Source organism: Rhinoderma darwinii, chromosome 4, assembly GCF_050947455.1.
Source record: "Rhinoderma darwinii isolate aRhiDar2 chromosome 4, aRhiDar2.hap1, whole genome shotgun sequence".
In the NCBI taxonomy this organism is placed as follows: Eukaryota; Metazoa; Chordata; class Amphibia; order Anura; family Rhinodermatidae; genus Rhinoderma; species Rhinoderma darwinii.
In genome coordinates, this window is record NC_134690.1 from 155638818 (window position 1) to 155657244 (window position 18427).

General features: G+C 41.4%; 1 protein-coding gene across 1 annotated transcript in view; it reads left to right on the forward strand.

Moving 5' to 3' along the window:
* The window catches only part of LOC142760896 (putative cation-transporting ATPase 13A4), a 103591-nt gene extending 85374 nt beyond the window's left edge, over nucleotides 1–18217 (forward strand). The window contains exons 21-30 of the mRNA XM_075864066.1: nucleotides 7000–7079; nucleotides 7926–7968; nucleotides 8060–8169; nucleotides 8848–8944; nucleotides 11491–11563; nucleotides 12690–12864; nucleotides 14066–14268; nucleotides 16239–16327; nucleotides 16471–16551; nucleotides 17999–18217. Of these exons, the coding sequence (XP_075720181.1) occupies nucleotides 7000–7079; nucleotides 7926–7968; nucleotides 8060–8169; nucleotides 8848–8944; nucleotides 11491–11563; nucleotides 12690–12864; nucleotides 14066–14268; nucleotides 16239–16327; nucleotides 16471–16551; nucleotides 17999–18217 (1170 nt within the window). The remainder of the gene's footprint in view (nucleotides 1–6999; nucleotides 7080–7925; nucleotides 7969–8059; nucleotides 8170–8847; nucleotides 8945–11490; nucleotides 11564–12689; nucleotides 12865–14065; nucleotides 14269–16238; nucleotides 16328–16470; nucleotides 16552–17998) is intronic.
* Nucleotides 18218–18427: the final 210 nt, after the last annotated feature.

The window sequence follows — 18427 nt, forward strand, 5'->3', positions numbered from 1 at the left end:
ATCTCCCCCGTTATAGAGCGGGGCTGCGGCTGTGTAATACAGCCATTGCCCCGCTCCTGACAGGAAGTGCGTGCGCGGTCAGCATGAGGCGTTGCGGCCGGCGCTGCACTAATAAGCGGCAGCGCAGGCACTGAGGACAGAACATGGGGGTGTTTTGTAGTGCGCCCGCCATGTTCTGTCTTCAGTGCCGCCGCTCATTAGTGCAGCGCCGGCCGCATCACATCATCCTGACCTCTCTCACTTGTTATCAGGACTCCAGAGCGGGGCAATGGCTGAATTACAAAGCCACAGCCCCGCTCTCATATATTCATGTGTTAGAATACTGAGCTGTGCGGCCGTACAGCTAAATATCGAAATACATGAAATAACGGTATCGAACCATTTGGGGATGCAAAGTATCGAAACAGTATCGAAGTTTCGATGCATCGTGCATCCCTAGTCAGAACGGCCCCATTGACTTACATAAATCCGTGCGACGCGCATGATTGCCACGCGCGTAGCACGGACGTAATACGCATTCGTGTGAATAAGGCCTTACTGGTTTTCCTTTTTCTTTTTGTTGCATTACATCTTGGAATTAAAATCGATTTTGAGTTTGATTTTATGAAATGGACCTGACTAAATAGTAAAATTGTAAAAGTAGAATTTAAAAAAATGTCTAGTTTAAAAAAAATCATAAAGATACAAAAAACGTAAAAGTACACACACCCTTTGCTATGAAACCCCTAAAAAAAAAGTGTGGTCAAACCCATTAAAGAGTTATCATCTCCCAACTTCAGCATCTTTTCCTTTGCCACTGTGCCCCTTGTTCCCCTGCTGTGCCTGTTTTGTGTGCGAGACTATCTGCTTTGCGTGTTCCCGATGTTGCTATACAGTAATCTATGCAGCATCAGGAGTCTTTATTTCTTAGGAGTTTGCAAACAGTATGATGGCTACAGTAACGTGAACGGGAGCCTGGAACAGATGCTCTGTTTCAGTGTTACCATAACACTGCTGGCTCCCGTATCAGGCATGGAGTGCTCTGTGTCTCCGAGGCTACCGTTACTGGCACTGGAGCCAGCAGTATATCGCAACCTGCTGGCTCTGCTACCCGCAACGAGAGCCTTGGAGGCACAGAGCGATGTTCTGTTTCATTGTTTCCATTCAACTAGTATGTAAAAGTGGTGGCTTCCGTACAAGGGATGGGAGCCAGCAATGACTAAGTGACTCTGTGTCCCTGGGTGCATATAGCGGCACAGTCCATAGGTGCCCATGAGCAACAACCACGATGGAGCTTACCTCTAATTAGTACCCCAGCGTTCCAGCGCTGCAGTGTTCCAGTAGCAGGCTGGTCAGTGTGCTGATAAGGCGGCATGGTAGTGCTGCAGCCCACAAGCATAATCTAGGCACCAGTTTCTGCCGCGGTCTGCAGCGGAGGTATCAGCGGGTGGTTAGCTGCTGTTGCACCTTGCAGATAGGAGAAGCAAGTGTCTTCTGTTGTCGAGCACAGGGCCGCCATCAGGAATTTCAGGGCCCCATACAGCTAAATTTTCTGGGCCCCCCTACCGTGGCACCGCCTGTTAACGGTACTCCGTCCAGCACTATATCATGCTACCCAGGGCCGCCATCAGGGTAGGTATTAGGGGTACTGATGTGAGGGGCCCGGTCAAACCTAATTGAAAGGGGGGCCCGGCAACTGCCGCGACTTGCCTTTGGTAGAAAAAAAACAGGCCCCTGCAATGGTGCCCGTTTTTTTCACCAAAAGAATGTCGTGAGCTGCGGGCCCCCCCGCTCATCATGGGGGCCGTCAAACACCGCCCGCGCGACCGATCGCGCGCACCCGCAAACTCCCGCGCGTGCGCACTTGCGAGCGCGCACCCGCGACCGCACGCACCTGCGACCACCCGTGCACCCGTGACCGCCTGGAACCGCGCACCGAATTTTGAGGCAGATTTTGACCTGCCCACACTATCTTGCCACGTTTTTTGCCTGCGGCGATTGAGGACAGCAGGCAAAAAACGCACCGAAAAATGCATTTTCTGCCTCCCATTGATTTCGATGGGAGGTCAGAGGCGGAACAGCGGCAAGAAAGAACGTGCTGCTTTTTATTATTTCCGTGACTGGCTCCCATTGATTTCAGATTAAATCAATGGGAGGCGGTTTTGGAAGTTTTTTGGTGCTGATTCTGACGCAGTGTCCGAGTCAATATCAAGGCCCAAAAACTCTGTGAACTGGGCCTTATTGTTAGGGCTTATTCAGACGAACGTGTAATACATCCGTGCAATGCGCGTGATTTTCACACGCCTCGCACGGACCTATGTTACTTTATGGGGCCGTGCAGACTGTCAGTGATTTTCACGCAGCGTATGTCCGCTGCGTAAAACTCACGACATGTCCGATATTTGTGCATTGTTCGCGCATCACGCACCCATTGAAGTCAATGGGTGTGTGAAAATCCCGCCCAGCACTTCCGTATAAACTATGAATGAAAACAGAAAAGCACCACGTGCTACAAACATACAAACAGAGTGTCATAATGATGGCGGCTGCGCGAAAATCACGCAGCCGCGCATCATACGCTGCTGACACACGGAGCGGTTATGGACCTTTTGCATGCGCAAAATGCCACGTTTTTGCGCACGCGAAAAGCACACGCTTGTGTGAATCCGGCCTTAGGGTAGGAACACACTAGGCATGAACCCTGCGGATTTTATGCAACACATTTTATTGTGGAAAATCCGCAGCGTATTACAGTCGCAGCAGAGTGGATGAGATTTGAACAAATCTCATCCACACGCTGCAAAAAAAATTGACCTGCAGTGTGACTTTTTAAACCGCAGCATGTCAATGTATTCTGTGGAATCGCTGCTCCTCTGTTGCGGAAATGCTGCGGTCCTGCCGCGAAAATCACAAATGAGAAAAAAAAAAGGCACTTTTTTAAATTTATAAAAAAGTTTAGACTTACCCCGGTCGTAGTTTAGGTGACGCATCTCTCTCTTCTGAATGTAGCCCCGCCTCCTGGGATGACGCTGTAGACCATGTGACCGCTGCAGCAGTCACATGGGATGAAACGTCATGACAGGTGGCCGGGCTGCGCTAAGAATAGAGGATCGCGTCACCAGGACTACGGCCGGGGTAAGTCTAAAACTTCTTTATAAATTAAAAAAAGTACCTTTTTTTTTCTCATTTGTGATTTTTGCGGCAGAACCGCAGCATTTCCGCAATAGAGGAGCAGCGATTCCACAAGCGGGCGGTGTTTAACGGCGGTGTTTGACGAGAGGAGGGCCGCAGCTCACGGCGGTGTTTGACGAGAGGGGGGCCCGCAGCTCACGACATTGTTTTGGTGAAAAGAACAGGCCCCATTGCAGGGGCCTGTTTTTTTCTACCAAAGGCAAGTCGCGGCAGTTGCCGGGCCCCCCTTTTCAATTAAGTTTGGCCGGGCCCCCTACAGTAGTACCCCTAATACCCCCCTGATCGCGGCCCTGGTCGGGCAGCTCATTAGTGAAAGTTGGAGAGGAAAACCCAGCGCAGGCTCCTCCGTACGGGAGCCAGCAATCTTGCATCTATATTACAGTTGCCATCAATCACATAGTAGCAGAATGCTCTGTGGCTCCTCTCCCCATTATTGCAGCCCACAGTGTAGATAGCTTTACAATGCTAACAATAAAACAGAGCATTAACTCAATGGAGTGGTGACTGGGCCGGGAGCAACTGCTCATGAGCAAACCATGCACATTCCCGAGAACCCAGCCAGCCTAAGTGAAATATGCACAGAAGCCCAAGCGCGACCACCACTGCAGGACTGCAGCAGTGACTGTATCCAGTGGAAACTGGACATAAACAACAGAAGGGAGTGAGTGAGAATTAAGTAGAATGCTGCAGTAAAAAAAGAAAGAAAGGTATTTGCATATTTTCTTAACTTTGCATCAGGTACAATTTAGGATGTGATTGCTGAGATGGGAATACCCCTTTAACTTTGAAAGTCCCATAATTAGTTGAATAAGGTCCCCATGTGTGCAATCAAAGTGTCACATGATCTGTCACATGATGTTAGTATAAATACACCTGTTCTGAAAGGTTCCGGAATCTGCAACACCACTGAGCAAGCAACATGAAGACTAAGGAATTCTTCAAACATGTCAAGTAGAGATCCAGGTTGGATAATAAAAAATAAAAAAATTCCAACTTTGAACATCCCTAGGAGCATCATTAAATCCGTTATAACAAAATGTTACAAATATGGCACATCTACAAACCTTACAAGAGAAGGCGCCCACCATAGCTCACAGACCGGGCAAGAAGGACATTAATCAGAGATTCAACAAAGACACCAACGATAACACGAATAGGAGTTCCAAAGATCCACAGCGGAGATGGAAGTATCTATCCATAGGACCACTAAATACTGCACACTCCACAGATTGGTACTCTATGGGAGAGTGCTAAGAAAAAAGCATCTTGTCAGATGAGACTAGAATTTAAAATTTTTGGCATCATGGGAAACGCCACATGTGGAGCAAACGCAACATTTCCTATCACCTCAAAAACACCATTACAACAGTGAAGCATGGTGGTGGTAGCGTTATGCTTTCTTACAATGTTTTGGGGATGCTTTTCATCAGCAGGGACTGGAACAGTGTCCCAGCAGGACAATGACCTTAAATATACTGCTAAAACTACACTGGAGTGGTTATTTCTTGGAGTAGCCTATTCAAAGCCCAGACCTCAATCCAATCTGTGGCAGACTGCTGTACACTAATGCAGCCCATCTAACCTTAAGAAGTTAAGGTGGTTTTACCCAGAAGAATCTGCAAAAATCCCAGTGTCTAGATGTGCTAAGCTAATGGAGACGTCCCCCAAGAGACTTGCATCTGTAATTTCAGCAAAAGGTGACTCCACAAAGTATTGACTTTCAGGGGGCAAATACTTTGGCACATTAAATTCTGATTTTTGTTCTAACGATTGTTTTTGTGTCACATTAAAAAAATATTTTGCACCTTCAAATTGGTCGGCATGTTTACATTAAATTAGACAAACCCCCCCCCCCCCCCCCAAAAAAAAAAACCTATTTTAATTTAATCTTCTGATGCAACATTGAAAGGCGCTAAATCGCATTACTAGGACTTGGTATCCCTAGTGCACAATAGTATAAGTTGGGGAGCCACAAACAGGGGGCCTGAATCACTGGTTGGGGAACATTGGTCTAATGTATGGATTTTAGGCAAAGTACTGTATTAAAGAGCAATATTCTGTGATATTTTTTTAATAAGAATTACTGCACAACAATGATGTAGTACATAGATTGCAGTTTTATTTCTTATTAGCCATAGTTTTCCGATTTGGCATTGAATTTCTCTAGATTTATTTTCTTATTTAGTAGAATAATGTATGTGGTGAAATACATATTCAACATTTGCTAGTTATAACGTAGACCCTGTATCTTATCTTTTGCTGATAGGTATCCAGTGGTATAGGTAAATAGGTTGCAGAGGTTGGAGTTGCACTCCGGTCCTGGCACCATTGGGGGTCCAAATGCCCCTTTTTCACATATGAGAACATATGTATTATATAGGGACTGTACAAAGGTAATGATATTTCAGTGTTGTAATAACTTTGGACAGAGATCCTGCTATGCTACAAAAAAATACTAGGTAATAAGTAATTCCACACCTGGTTGGGGGTTGGTGACACAATTTTTGTATCCGGGCACGAAAGCTTCAAGCCGAGCATCTGTAGCTATCTTGAGCCATGTTTGCGCCATTTTGTTTTGCATTGTCTACACTTTGTATACAATATTATTTTTCTCTTTACCCTAACAAATATCAGAAATACACATTGATCATTGTTAATAAAATGTACAGATATATTGTTTGGCTTGCATGTTTATCTTTACTTTGTAGCTAACGTTTCACATTCTCATTTTAATGTTTAACTTTTTTTTGCCATATGCACACAGACTACGCTTTTACCATCCAAATTACCTGGACATCTGTGACAAACTTTACTCCTATATGCTGACCCTGTTCTTGTTGTGACATTTCTCAGACTAAGGGCTTATTTAGACGAACGTGATATACGTCCGTGCAACGCTCGTGATTTTCACGCGCCTCGCACGGACCTATATTACTCTATAGGGCAGTGCAGACTGTCCGTGATTTTTACACAGCGTGAGTCCGCTGCGTAAAACTCACGACATGTCCGTTCTTTGTGCGTATTTTGCGCATCACGCACCCATTGAAGTCAATGGGTGCGTGAAAACCGCGCATGGCACACGGACGCACTTCCGTGTGACGCGCGTGATTCGCGCAACAGCAGTAAAAAGTATGAATGAAAACAAAAGCACCACGTGCTTTTCTGTTTACAAACATACAAACAGTGTCATAATGATGGCGGCTGCGCGAAAATCACGCAGCCGCGCACCATATGCTGCTGACACGGAGCTGTTAAGTACCTTTTGCGCGCGCAAAAAGTCGTGTTTTTTACGCATGCTCGTGTAAATCCGGCCGCACACTTGCTTCCCTCGTCATCGACTAAATCTGATACTTAAGAATATATATTGCCTTTAAGGCTAAATAAATCAAGATGATTTGCTCTTCCTCTACAGAGGTTTACAATGTACTTTTAAGATATTTCTGTCTGGTGGACATGACATATCTGAAATTTGTTAATATACTAAACATGCCACAACATGCTAAACTTGTTTTATGAACACAATTTGAACTGCTCGGTGAATCCTGTGACGCCTTAAGTGGATTTGCTTGGAGATCATTCCGTCTCAAAGAACCTATGATAAGGCGCTCTCGAAAGACGCCTGATTTATTACTTTTACCCTTGCAATTGGACATTTCATACCTAGTCGTGATTTCACTGTTAGTGGTTGGTTTTGTTTTGTTATATTGCATTGCCTTCTTTAATCATAGTTTGTTTCGCCTTGGTCTGAATCTCTGTTTTTTTTAACTTTTCATGCAAGCTACAGTACAATAAATCTGCTTGGAACATTTATTTTATGATTATTTTCAGATACTTATAAATGGAACAGTTTTTGCTCGGATGTCTCCGGGGCAAAAATCTAGCCTTGTGGAGGAATTCCAGAAATTAGGGTAGGTTATACTTGGGGATTTATTATTATTATTTATTTTTTTTCTACTTCTTTCTGTAGATCCATTTATATTTTGCATATGGTTGACATTTTTAAATAAAAACATATTAAAAAAAACATTACATATACACAATTGTTTTTTGTTTTCTGTTGTAATAAACCAACAAATTACTCTGTTAAACAACAATTATCTCTTGATGAAAATCTGAAGCAAGACTAGACCATGTGGTATGACACAATTGAGAATGGTGTGCTGACTGCTTTTTATTTTTCATTTTTTTTTTTCGTTTTTTTTGTTTTGGAATGCATAGTGGTTAAAGGCTGTGTACACTTTTTTTAAAATTGTATTTATTTATATGAAATGTTTTCACTGAACCAGTCAGTCCTGCGGACCTGACTGATTCAGGCCTTAGCGCACGATACAGCTGCTCTGTATAAAGAATACAAAAAAGCTGTATCTCAAAAGTTAAAAAACAATTAGTTGCACCAATCACACTGCTAAACATTTTTATTCTAAAAATAATAAAAAAAAAAATTTCCAAAGTGTACGCTTTTGAAATGTTTGTTTATTTTTAGAATAAAAATGTTTATCAGTGTGATTGGTGCAACTTTCAAAACACTTTTTTTTTATTTTAAATATATATTTTTTTATTTTTATTTTTCTTTCTGTAGATACATTTATATTTTGCATATGGTTTACATTTTTAAATAAAAACATTAGAAAACAAAAAACAATTGTGTGTGTGTGTGTATTTAATGTAATAAGCCAAAAAAATGACTATCTGTTATACAACAATTATCCATTGTAAATGAGTATTTGTTTTCATTATTTTTGTTTTGTTTCTAGGTATTACGTTGGTATGTGTGGTGATGGTGCAAATGACTGTGGTGTAAGTATGGAATTTTGTAATCCTTTATTTTTCTATTGTCAAATACTTCTGCATGATTTTGATTACTTACTTAAATCATTATTTATTTCAGGCCCTAAAAATGGCTCATGTTGGAATTTCTCTATCTGAACAAGAAGCTTCAGTGGCCTCACCATTCACATCACACACTCCGAATATTGAATGCGTCCCACAACTATTAAAGTGAGTTCTTCCAGATCCTAATTACTGTGTTATTTTAACTGTGGAAATAGTAGCATAGTACAATGTCCCAAAGGTACCAATATAAAGTGACCTAATAGTACCACTATAAAAAGTCAAAATAATGCGATCTTACATAGTCCAAATAATGCCGCCATGCAGTGCTCAAACAATACTACCTCCGTAGAGTGCCTATGGAATATTACCAAACAAAGGCCTTATAATACAGTTTTACAATGACTGAATAATAATAACACTCCAAATAATATTGCCAAACCTTGCCCAAATAATATTAGCATACAACTAATTCTCTGTCCTTTTAATAAATAGGGGTGAAATCATTATAAATTTATCGGTACGGTAGTGCGTCTGTTACTCCCCAACAAGGCACTATTTTGCACTTTATCTCATTAAAAGAGAAGCCCTCATGGTGATCAAAAGAGACACTCAGAGGAACACTAAACTGCCTCTAAGCTGCTAAATGTAGAGATGATTTCAAGCACATCATAACTTTTTGAAGAATACACCATTTTCTGCACTTTCCCACATTTCACCCGAGGTGGCTGGCTTTCCTGTTCACCCCTTGTCCTGTCAAAGGTCAAATATTTTATTTTTGATTTTTCATGGGAAAAAGTCCATGTATTCCTCTTTTAATGGATTTGTTCCTTTCGTTTCTTCCAGGGAAGGAAGAGCTGCTCTGGTTACCTCCTTCTGTGTGTTCAAATACATGGCACTTTATAGCATGATCCAGTATATTGGGGTGCTGCTACTCTACTGGGTATGATGACTAACTGTTCTATAATATCCTCTATACATATTGCAGGAGAAAGTGCTCATGAGAAGCTACCTATTATTGAAGAACATTCTAGAGAAATAGCTCCAAAACTTTTATTTCACTAATTTGCTTATCTTGTATTGCTGTGTTTTTAGTACCAGAATATGCTGACAAAGTGACATTTAGCAGTCTGTGGCTAAGGACCATCCGGCAAAGTATTAATAGAATTAAAGTGGATCAGTGAGCTGAATGTGCCGCTATATGTTAGGGTAGCATATCACAGCTACAGGTCCGTGCTCATGTCATCCAAAATGGAACAAAAAATTGTTGTGCCGTTTGAGAAATTGTAGCGATGAAAGAATACACCGGACTCCTAGTTATGAATATACTGTATTCATGAGGGGAGTGCATCCCACCCTGCCCCTCTACGTGGTGACTGACAGACTGCTGTGTATACAGATACGGTAAACAGCAGACGACAGTCAATCACTGTGAGGAGGGTGGGGGAGTGCTCCCCTCATAAATGCATCAGACATAACTAGGATTCCGGTGTATTCCTTGATTGTTCCTGCTGCATTACCCGAATGGCACAATATTTTTTGTTTGTCCCATTTTGGCTACTATGAGTACAGACCTGTAGCTGTAATATGCTGTCCTTACATATGAAGGCATATTCAGTTAGCTACAAAAGCCCAAAAAGCAAAGGCCGTACTCCCTTGATACAAGGGCAGGTTCAAACAACACTTCCCAACATGATGCAGACAAGCCACAATGGTTATACAAGGGGAGATCCCAAAGGTGCAAAATACTGATAAACAGTCACTTGTCTGCATCCTGTTGGAAAGTGTTTTTTGAACCTGCCCTTGTATCAAGTGAGTATTTTTGTGCTTTTGTAGTGAGCTGAATATGTTGCTGTGCTTTTGTAGTAAAAATGTCCTTTTTTTTTGTTGTGTTTAAATATAGAAAGCGAAGAGTTCTAGTATAGGGACTCGCAAGACGGTGAGAACCCTTGATGTGGGTTGCAAGCTTGCGTATTTTGGCCAAAATATCAACTAATACATCATGTTTGTCATTGATATGTTTTTTTGGGATGCAGCCAGGCCTTGTAATGCTGGGGGCGACTGGCACGATAACGTAATCGTACGCAGGATCCACCTGCAAATTGCAAGACCAGCTGTCACTGAACCCATCAGGTCGGTGGGACTGACCGATTCAGTGAACAGCGCTAGATACAGCTGCTCTGTATAGAGAATAGAGTTCCTACCCCAATACACGTTTTTATTTAAAAAAACAACAACAACAAAAAAACACTTTCACATAGGACATCAACATGTCCAATATCATGTCAACCCAGCTAGCATAGTAAGAAGGTGGGGAGATAAAGTAAGAGAAGAGAAAAATAAATAAAATGAAAAATAAATGTGGTATAGATCGGGGACAGGGGAGCTTAATATACAATGCTCCAAAGAAAAAATATTAATATATAAGGTTTGGAATTAAGCTTTCCATTGGGTAATATTTAATTAAATAATTGCTATAGGTCCATAAAAGAGTACGAGACAAAAAAACAGTAATCGCAAAAAAGGATTCATATTCTCCCCCCAGCAGGCCCATTTCTCATTCAAATTATGCACTATAGAGACCCCTAATTCATTCATTGTTGCTTTGTAACTATGATATTCTTTTACTTTATGTATCCCGTTATTAATCCTGGGAATAATATCAGATTTCCAGTTAGAGGTCACTTCAGATCTGGCAGCTGCGCAGATCATATTTACACCCATCTGCATCTCGGGGGGAGGTCTTCAAAAGCTAGGCCTAATAAAACAGTTTCTGGCATCAACTGGTCCTTAGTTTGGCAAATCATTGAAATTAAATCTGAGACTTCTTGCCAGAAACTGACTAGTTTGGAACAGCCCCACAATAAATTAACCAAGTCTGCTTTGGCATTATTGAAGCCAACACCAATCTGAGTAATCCGGGAATGACCTAGCAAGTCTTGCTGGGGTTAGGTACCAATGCATCTGAAGTTTTCTCAAGGCCTGCGTATGGTTAATACATCGCATGGTTTTACCCGACCATCTCACAGCCCTATACCAGGAATGAATTGAAAAGCTTTTCTTTAAATCCCTTTCCCATTGTAACCTGTATTAAATTTTGCTTTGACCCTTATTACTCACTTACTTATAAATAATGCCAATTCCCCCATTAACTGTATCCTTTCTAAGGAATTTACCCAATTGGGATCTATTTGATATTAATGCATCTATCTTTTATCGAATGTAATCTATTATTAACAAAAGTTTTTACCCGCGGATATAGAAAATATGATGTCTGTGGAAGATCACATTTATTACATAACTCTAAAAAGTCAAGGGCTTAAATCCTGCGGAAAACTCAGCCAGTAAAGGACCAAAATAAATTTTTATTAAAATAAAAAAACTATTTCAAAGGTGTACATAGTCTATAAGGCCAAAATAGGCCTGGTCGTTGAGGGGTTAAAGTCAGTTCATGTAGTGAAATTATTATATTTTTTTTTCACCAAACAGAAGAAAAATTCCTATGGAAACTACCAATTCCTCTTCCAAGACTTGGCTATAACTACTATCATTAGTGTGACAAGTAAGTGAAAGACTTTGTATTTACCCATCATACTTAATGTTCTAAATTTATACAGAAGTATACAGTAATTTAAGCAAAGATTTAAGGGGTTGTCCACGAATGGACAACTGATGACCTATCCACAGAATGGGTCATCAGTATATGATCGGTGTGGTTCCGACACCCAGACCCCACATCGAACAGCTGCTCCAGCTGTCACCGCGCACGGATTTTATGAAGGGTATGCAGAAGTTGGAGCCGGAAGCAGATGGCTCCGACCAATGCATAGGGGCTGTGCTGCAGTACTGCAGCTCAGCCGCTATTCCTTGAACAGAGCCATCTGCTTCGAGCATGGACGTCCGGTTCCCGCAGGCAGACGGAAGAGCTGATCGGTGCGGGGGCCGGGTGCAGAATGTCTAAATCAGTAAGCAAGGGGTAAATCCAGAGACAAGCCGAGGTCCAGTTACAAAAGTTCAAATTGATCAAGCTCCTGATTATAACCTATACATTTGACTAAAACATGCAAACAAGGAAAATCACAACCAAAGGCCCCATGCACACGGCCGTGCCCCTAATCACGGCCCGCGATTGCGGGCATGGCCGGCCGCCGACTGCCCCCAACATCTTCGGGCCGTGCTCCCATTCAATGTATGGGAGCACAGCCCGCAAAATGCAAAAGAACTGACATGTTCCATAATTTTCAGAACATTTCTACAGCACGGACACCCATCCGTAGCGATACGGAAGGGTGTCCGCGGCCAATAGAACTGAATGGATCCATAATTGCGGACCGTATTACAGTACGCAATTGCGGACAATTTTTACGGTCGTGTGCATGGGGCCAAAGAATACAGAACCAACCCAGATTTATATACTCCACCCTTTAATCTGATAGGAAGAAAGACAGAGAAGTGGGATTTGCTCTGCTTCCTAACAATTACACAATGCACAATGAAATCAACGGGCTAGCCACGTAATGAATGAAAAGGTTAGTTCCTCCAGATAGAGAGAGACAGATGCTCTTTGTGCCCAACCTCCTCTAGATAATAGATGAGGGTTCAAAATGGGGAAATATGTTTTCTAAACTAGACAACCTCGTTGATAACTTGTCATTTGTACACTTGACAACTGTTCTTTTTTGTTCCAGTGAGCTTGAATCATGCCTATCAAAAGCTTGCCCCATATAGGCCACCAGCGCAACTCATATCTCCTCCTCTGTTACTTTCTGTGATATTTAACATTATCCTCAGTCTCACCTTACAAATATGTGGCTTTCTTATTGTGCAAAACCAGATGTGGTACAGCTCAAGTGACATCTATAGGTAAGAAAAAGACAGCCCAAATCTGTATTCACAATTTAGTAGGATGTTTTTTTTTATTCAACTTCCATCAATATGATCTCCTTAAATGTCTATATGACTTGTCAAAAGAATACTCTGGCTTGTTGTTATTAATGGCTAACACTGCCCATACACGCCAGCTAAATTGATGTCAGATCCTGCCATAGCCAGCAGGATTATGTGTAGTGAGGCATCCGACTATCCCAATAGCCGACATTGGGCAAACCATCCCTTGCACTCCATAACATAATGCCCTTTCAGACGTGTCTGCCATGTTTTTCTAAATGTTTTTTTTTTCTTTTTCTTTTAACAGTATTTACTAATGGTTATATTAGATCAAACTACATTTCAAAATGCCAGAAAACTGAGGCCTATATTTCGTCACTCTCACTGCATCTATATATATATATATATACATACATGTAGGAATATTTAATGCTTAATATACCATGTTTTCAGACTATGAACTTGTGTGAATCTTATCAGATGAGTCCTAGAGTGTAGAAAACTAGTAGTTTTTTTTTTTTTTATAATATTATATATATCTCTATTACTATTGGTGCATCATTTGATTGACAAGCTGACAGCGGGTGGTGGGGTAGTACATGTGACACTTGGGGGCACTTTGTTGGTGACAGGGTGGGGTGCATGTGAGGAGGGCTGGGTAGAAGCTGTGCATTGGGCTTTGTGTTGACGGGCAGTTCTCAGGACATGCAGTCACAGAGGTAAAATCCAGAACAGAACCTGAACGCTGTGCTGTGCTCTCCTGCTGGGGACGGATTATCAGGAACACGCATAAGACCGTACCGGATGAGGCTGCTGTCCACACTCCAACTGGGTCTTTGCACCCTTAGCTACTGGGTATCACAATAAATGTGAAAAGATATTGTGAATTTTGACTCCTATTAACAATAGATACAGGCAAACAAAAGGTATTTTGTGCACTTTTACACTGTATGTGATAACCGGTAGCTAATGGTCCAAAAGGGACAATAGCAAAATGGAAAGCAGCTCCATCCTGTGTTGTATATTTATGCTGATCAGCAGTAGCTTCTCTTGGACTATAAGGCAGAGGCACCTTTTGTTATTCTTTTATCCTGTTTAAAAATGCATTTTATAGTCAGAGAAATATGATAATGAAATAAAAAGAATATTAAAAGAATACTGTTTTTCTCTACCACAGCGCCTGCAGGCCAGCTAATGGGAGTTATTTAAATGACACAACTGGAAACCATTATATTCTGCAGTCGCAGGACCCGACTGTGAAGACTGAGTACCAGAGTTATGAAAACACTACTGTTTGGTTGTTGGGAACTTTAAACTGTTTAATTGTCGCTTTTGTATTCTCAAAAGGGCAACCATTCAGACGACCTATTTATACCAATTGTAAGTAAGACTTTTTAGTCAAGTGGAGAGATTATAAAATTGTTACAATTGCATGTAATTAAACAGTGTTACAGTATATACTAGAATATAAAATAGTAAGTGCACCATAGTACTCATGTATGCACTTTTAGGGTATGTTCACACGGCCTATTTACGGACGTAAATCGGGCGTTTTTGCCCCGAATTACGCCCGAAAATAGCGCCTCAATAGCGCTGACAAACATCTGCCCATTGAAAGCAATGGGCAGACGTTTGTCTGTTCACACGAGGCGTATATTTACGCGCCGCTGTCAAATGACGGCGCGTAAATAGACGCCCGCGTCAAAGAAGTGACCTGTCACTTCTTTGGCCGTAATTGGAGCCGCTATTCATTGACTCCAATGAATAGCAGCGCTAATTACGCCCGTAATGGACGCGGCGTTCAAGCGCCTGCACATGCCGTTACGGCTGAAATTACGGGGATGTTTTCAGGCTGAAACATCCCCGTAATTTCAGCCGTTACGGACCCCCGCCGTGTGAACATACCCTTAAAAGATATCTGTGGATCTCTCCAGCAAATTTTAGTGGACTTGCATGACAAGAGTGTCCACCACTTACTATCATGATGAATGAAAGCCAGGGCTGTACATAGAAATCATAGGGCCCTGTAGCAAAAGTCAGAATTGCCCTCCCTCCCGATCCCTTACACCCATCATCACGCTGTAGACCAAACGGGTGACTGCAGTACTGATCAGACGCAGTCAATGGCAGAATAAATATTTACATGTAGTGGCTTGCAAATGAGATCTTCTCTGACTGGACCAAATGAAGAACGGGAATTAGGACACCAGACTGCCATGACGACTTCTCCCGATCTTCTTCTATGCAATGTTTACTGCCCAGATGTGATCTACTCCTCACTTATGCTGCAATTCCTCACACTCTGCCCCTGAAAACAACAATATCACATATAGCACCTTAAGGACACGGATATAGTTTCAGGGGCCTGGTCGTCATTAATCGGGCTGCGGTTGGGCCCCTTGTCCCTGTGCCACATAGCAGTGGCGTGGTCTGTCTCCATTGGAGGTATGCCACTGAGGAAAGCCCTTATCACATCGCTGAATTTGTCTATTTAGATTACGTATGGGGCATTGCGAGGGTCTTAAAAGTTTAGGGGCACAAGCCTCAAGCCATATGTATACCCCCACCCGAAATAGATATATATCTCGGAGTCAGCATATCTACCCAGCTGTCGATAGTTCTACACCCCCCCCCTTTGTAGATTATGCCACAGAGCCTTCCTTTGTAGATGATGCCCCCAGTAGACGATACAAATTTTAAAAAAATAAAAATAAATACTCCACTAGCCCCATTCCTACGACGAACGGAGCGGCAGAGTCTGTTTCCTCGGTTCCGAAGCCCTTGAGACGTCGAGACTGGACCATTGCGTAGGCCAGTGTGATCCAGTGGCGTCATCGTGCCGGCCTGCGCAGGGAACCTGTCCCAGCGTCTTCTAGGCTGCAGGCCTAACGTGGTCTGTAGTCTAGTGAATCACAAGGCAAGGAGCTCAGCTGATAGCTCCCGGCTCTGCCGGAGAATTCAATTCCTGAGGACGCAGATACAGTTAAATGTGTCAGTCACCCGGAGATCCGGGGCACCAGGCCAAAAATCACAAGGTAGGGGCCAGGATGCATGGAACTAGCGATGCAACTGGATTACATATCCATTAAACGATTGCCATAGTAGTTTATGGGTGGTGGATGCCACTGTTAGGCATCTGCCACAGCCTACCTTTAACATATACAGTAGGGAGGTTTTCCCTGTGTATACATTTAACATAGGTCAAAAACATGACGTGAATGGTGCTTAAGACTTTATGCGGTGGGTGACCAGGCTAAAACTGTATTTTAAGACCTTGCCTGGAATGTAAGGTTAATCAATGCACTTGATTGTATAGGAAATAATTGGTAAATTGTTTTCTTCTCTTCCAGATATATTTGTAGTTGTGATTCTAGTCCAGGTTGCAGTGTCTCTTTTTCTACTATTTGCAAATATTTCTAATTTATACACTGCTATGGAAGTAAGTACTGACATATTTATATAGAATATACTGCTTCATGTGCTGGGGACACCTGCAGTTACACCTTCTATATTTGCTTACTTTTCATAATAATCTATTTGTGATGCATGGAATGTAATTATTTGTTGTTTTTTTTCTTGCAGCTTGTATGTACCCCCCTCCTGTGGAGAGGTTCTATAATAATTATGCTGCTCATTATATTATCACTTTCATATGTTTCTGAGGTAAGTGACAAGCCTTGCCATGGCTTAACTGTGAAATGTCAGAATTGGAAAGTTTTTGTTTTTTTATAGCTACCATACAGTTGCAAATTTGCCTTTGGAAAGTTTAGACAATCAGTTTATTTAAGGGTTTGTTCACATCAGCTTCCTTTCATCGGTTCTGTTCGACCTTTCTGTCAGAGGAACCGATGAACGGAAAGCCAAACATAAACCTTAGCTTCCGTTTGCTATACCATTGATTTCAATGGTAATGCTCCCGTTGCAGTTGGTTTCCGTTTGTTTCCGTTTCGTACAGTTTCTGGTTTTTTTGCAGAAAGAATAGCGTAGTTGACTACGCTATTGTTTCCACGAAAAAAAATAGAAACATTACGAAATCAAAACAGATGGAAACCAACTGCAACGGGAGCATTACCATTGAAATCAATGGTATGGCAAACGGAAGCTAAGGTTTGCGTTTGGCTTTCCATTCATGGGTTCCTCCGACGGAAACTTCAAACGAAAGTCCGACCCTGATGTGAACACACCCTTTGGAGGACCTGTGAGTTCACGGGACATGTCTGTTTTAGTAAATACTTGTATTCCCTGTGAAATAACAACTCTGGCGGAAACATTTTTGTTTTTTAACCGTTTTAAATATTTTTCTCATAAAATAAACTGAATGATATATAAATTTTCCTGAAAATGGTTCCTATAAATCTACAACTAGTCATGCAAAAATAAAGAAAAAAAGACGACCTACAGCAACATTGCATTTTGTTGTTGTACATAAATTTTTCATTTTTTCATCAGAGGGGCGGTCCATTTTACTGGTCAGTAAAATGGACAAAAGGTGAGGGAATGATGTGTAAAATATATTTGCATGAGACATAAATTAAATGTCTGCAATAAAAAAGAGAGACCTTTAAAACAAAAAAAAAATTACAAAAAAAAAATTTTTTTAAGTATCGGACCTAATAAAACATGATTTTGCTTTTGTTTTAGCAATACCATTTTACTAATCTCATATCACCCTTTTATGTCCAGGATCACACAGTTTTTATGCAGTTTTTGTCTTTGTGTCCACTCCGTGTTTATTTAAAAAAACACTAACAAAATGAGATTCATCAGTCTTTTCTTTATACCTTTCCTCCATTTTGGATCCACTTTTCGCTTTAGCTAAAAGAAAAAAACTGAGCCAAAAACCACATCAAAACTATGTGTGTGATCCTGGCCTTAAAAGGGTGGTATGAGATGAGTAAAAAGGGATTGCTTTTTTCCACAGTAGGCATCATTCTTGTCCATGGCTGGGTCAGGTATTGACGTTTAGCCTTATTCAATGAATGGTAATACCAGACACAGCCCATGTACAGGGTGCTGTTTCTGTAAAGCGAGACCCGTTTTTTTAATCTCCCTAAACTCCTTTATTAAATAACAGAATAATTCTTTAAGTAAAACACTTTTACTTTTCCAGGAAACCCTAATTGAAAGCAGGACGCTCTGGAACTTGCTGAAAAGTCTGACCAACTATAGATCGAAGAGTCCATATAAGAAACTACAACGCTTACTGTCAAAAGACTCTGACTGGCCTCCGCTTAACCATACAGAACTTGCAATTCCTACAGACGTTGCTATAACTAGTGAACTGGGAGATTATGTAAACCCAAGTTTTGAAAACAATGAGAAACTATGACATGTTAAAATTAGCAAGTGATTTATTGGTCTCACTTTAATGAGCTCAGATGACTTTTTTTTTAAAAACCCAAAAACATTTTTCCCAAAAATTTATTTTTTAAATTAAAAATATTTTCTGTCACCAATAGCCACATACAGTCTGTTAATGATCATCCATGGTCATCAGAATTTGTAACTTTTAATTGTTGAATTTTTAAATGTCATTATT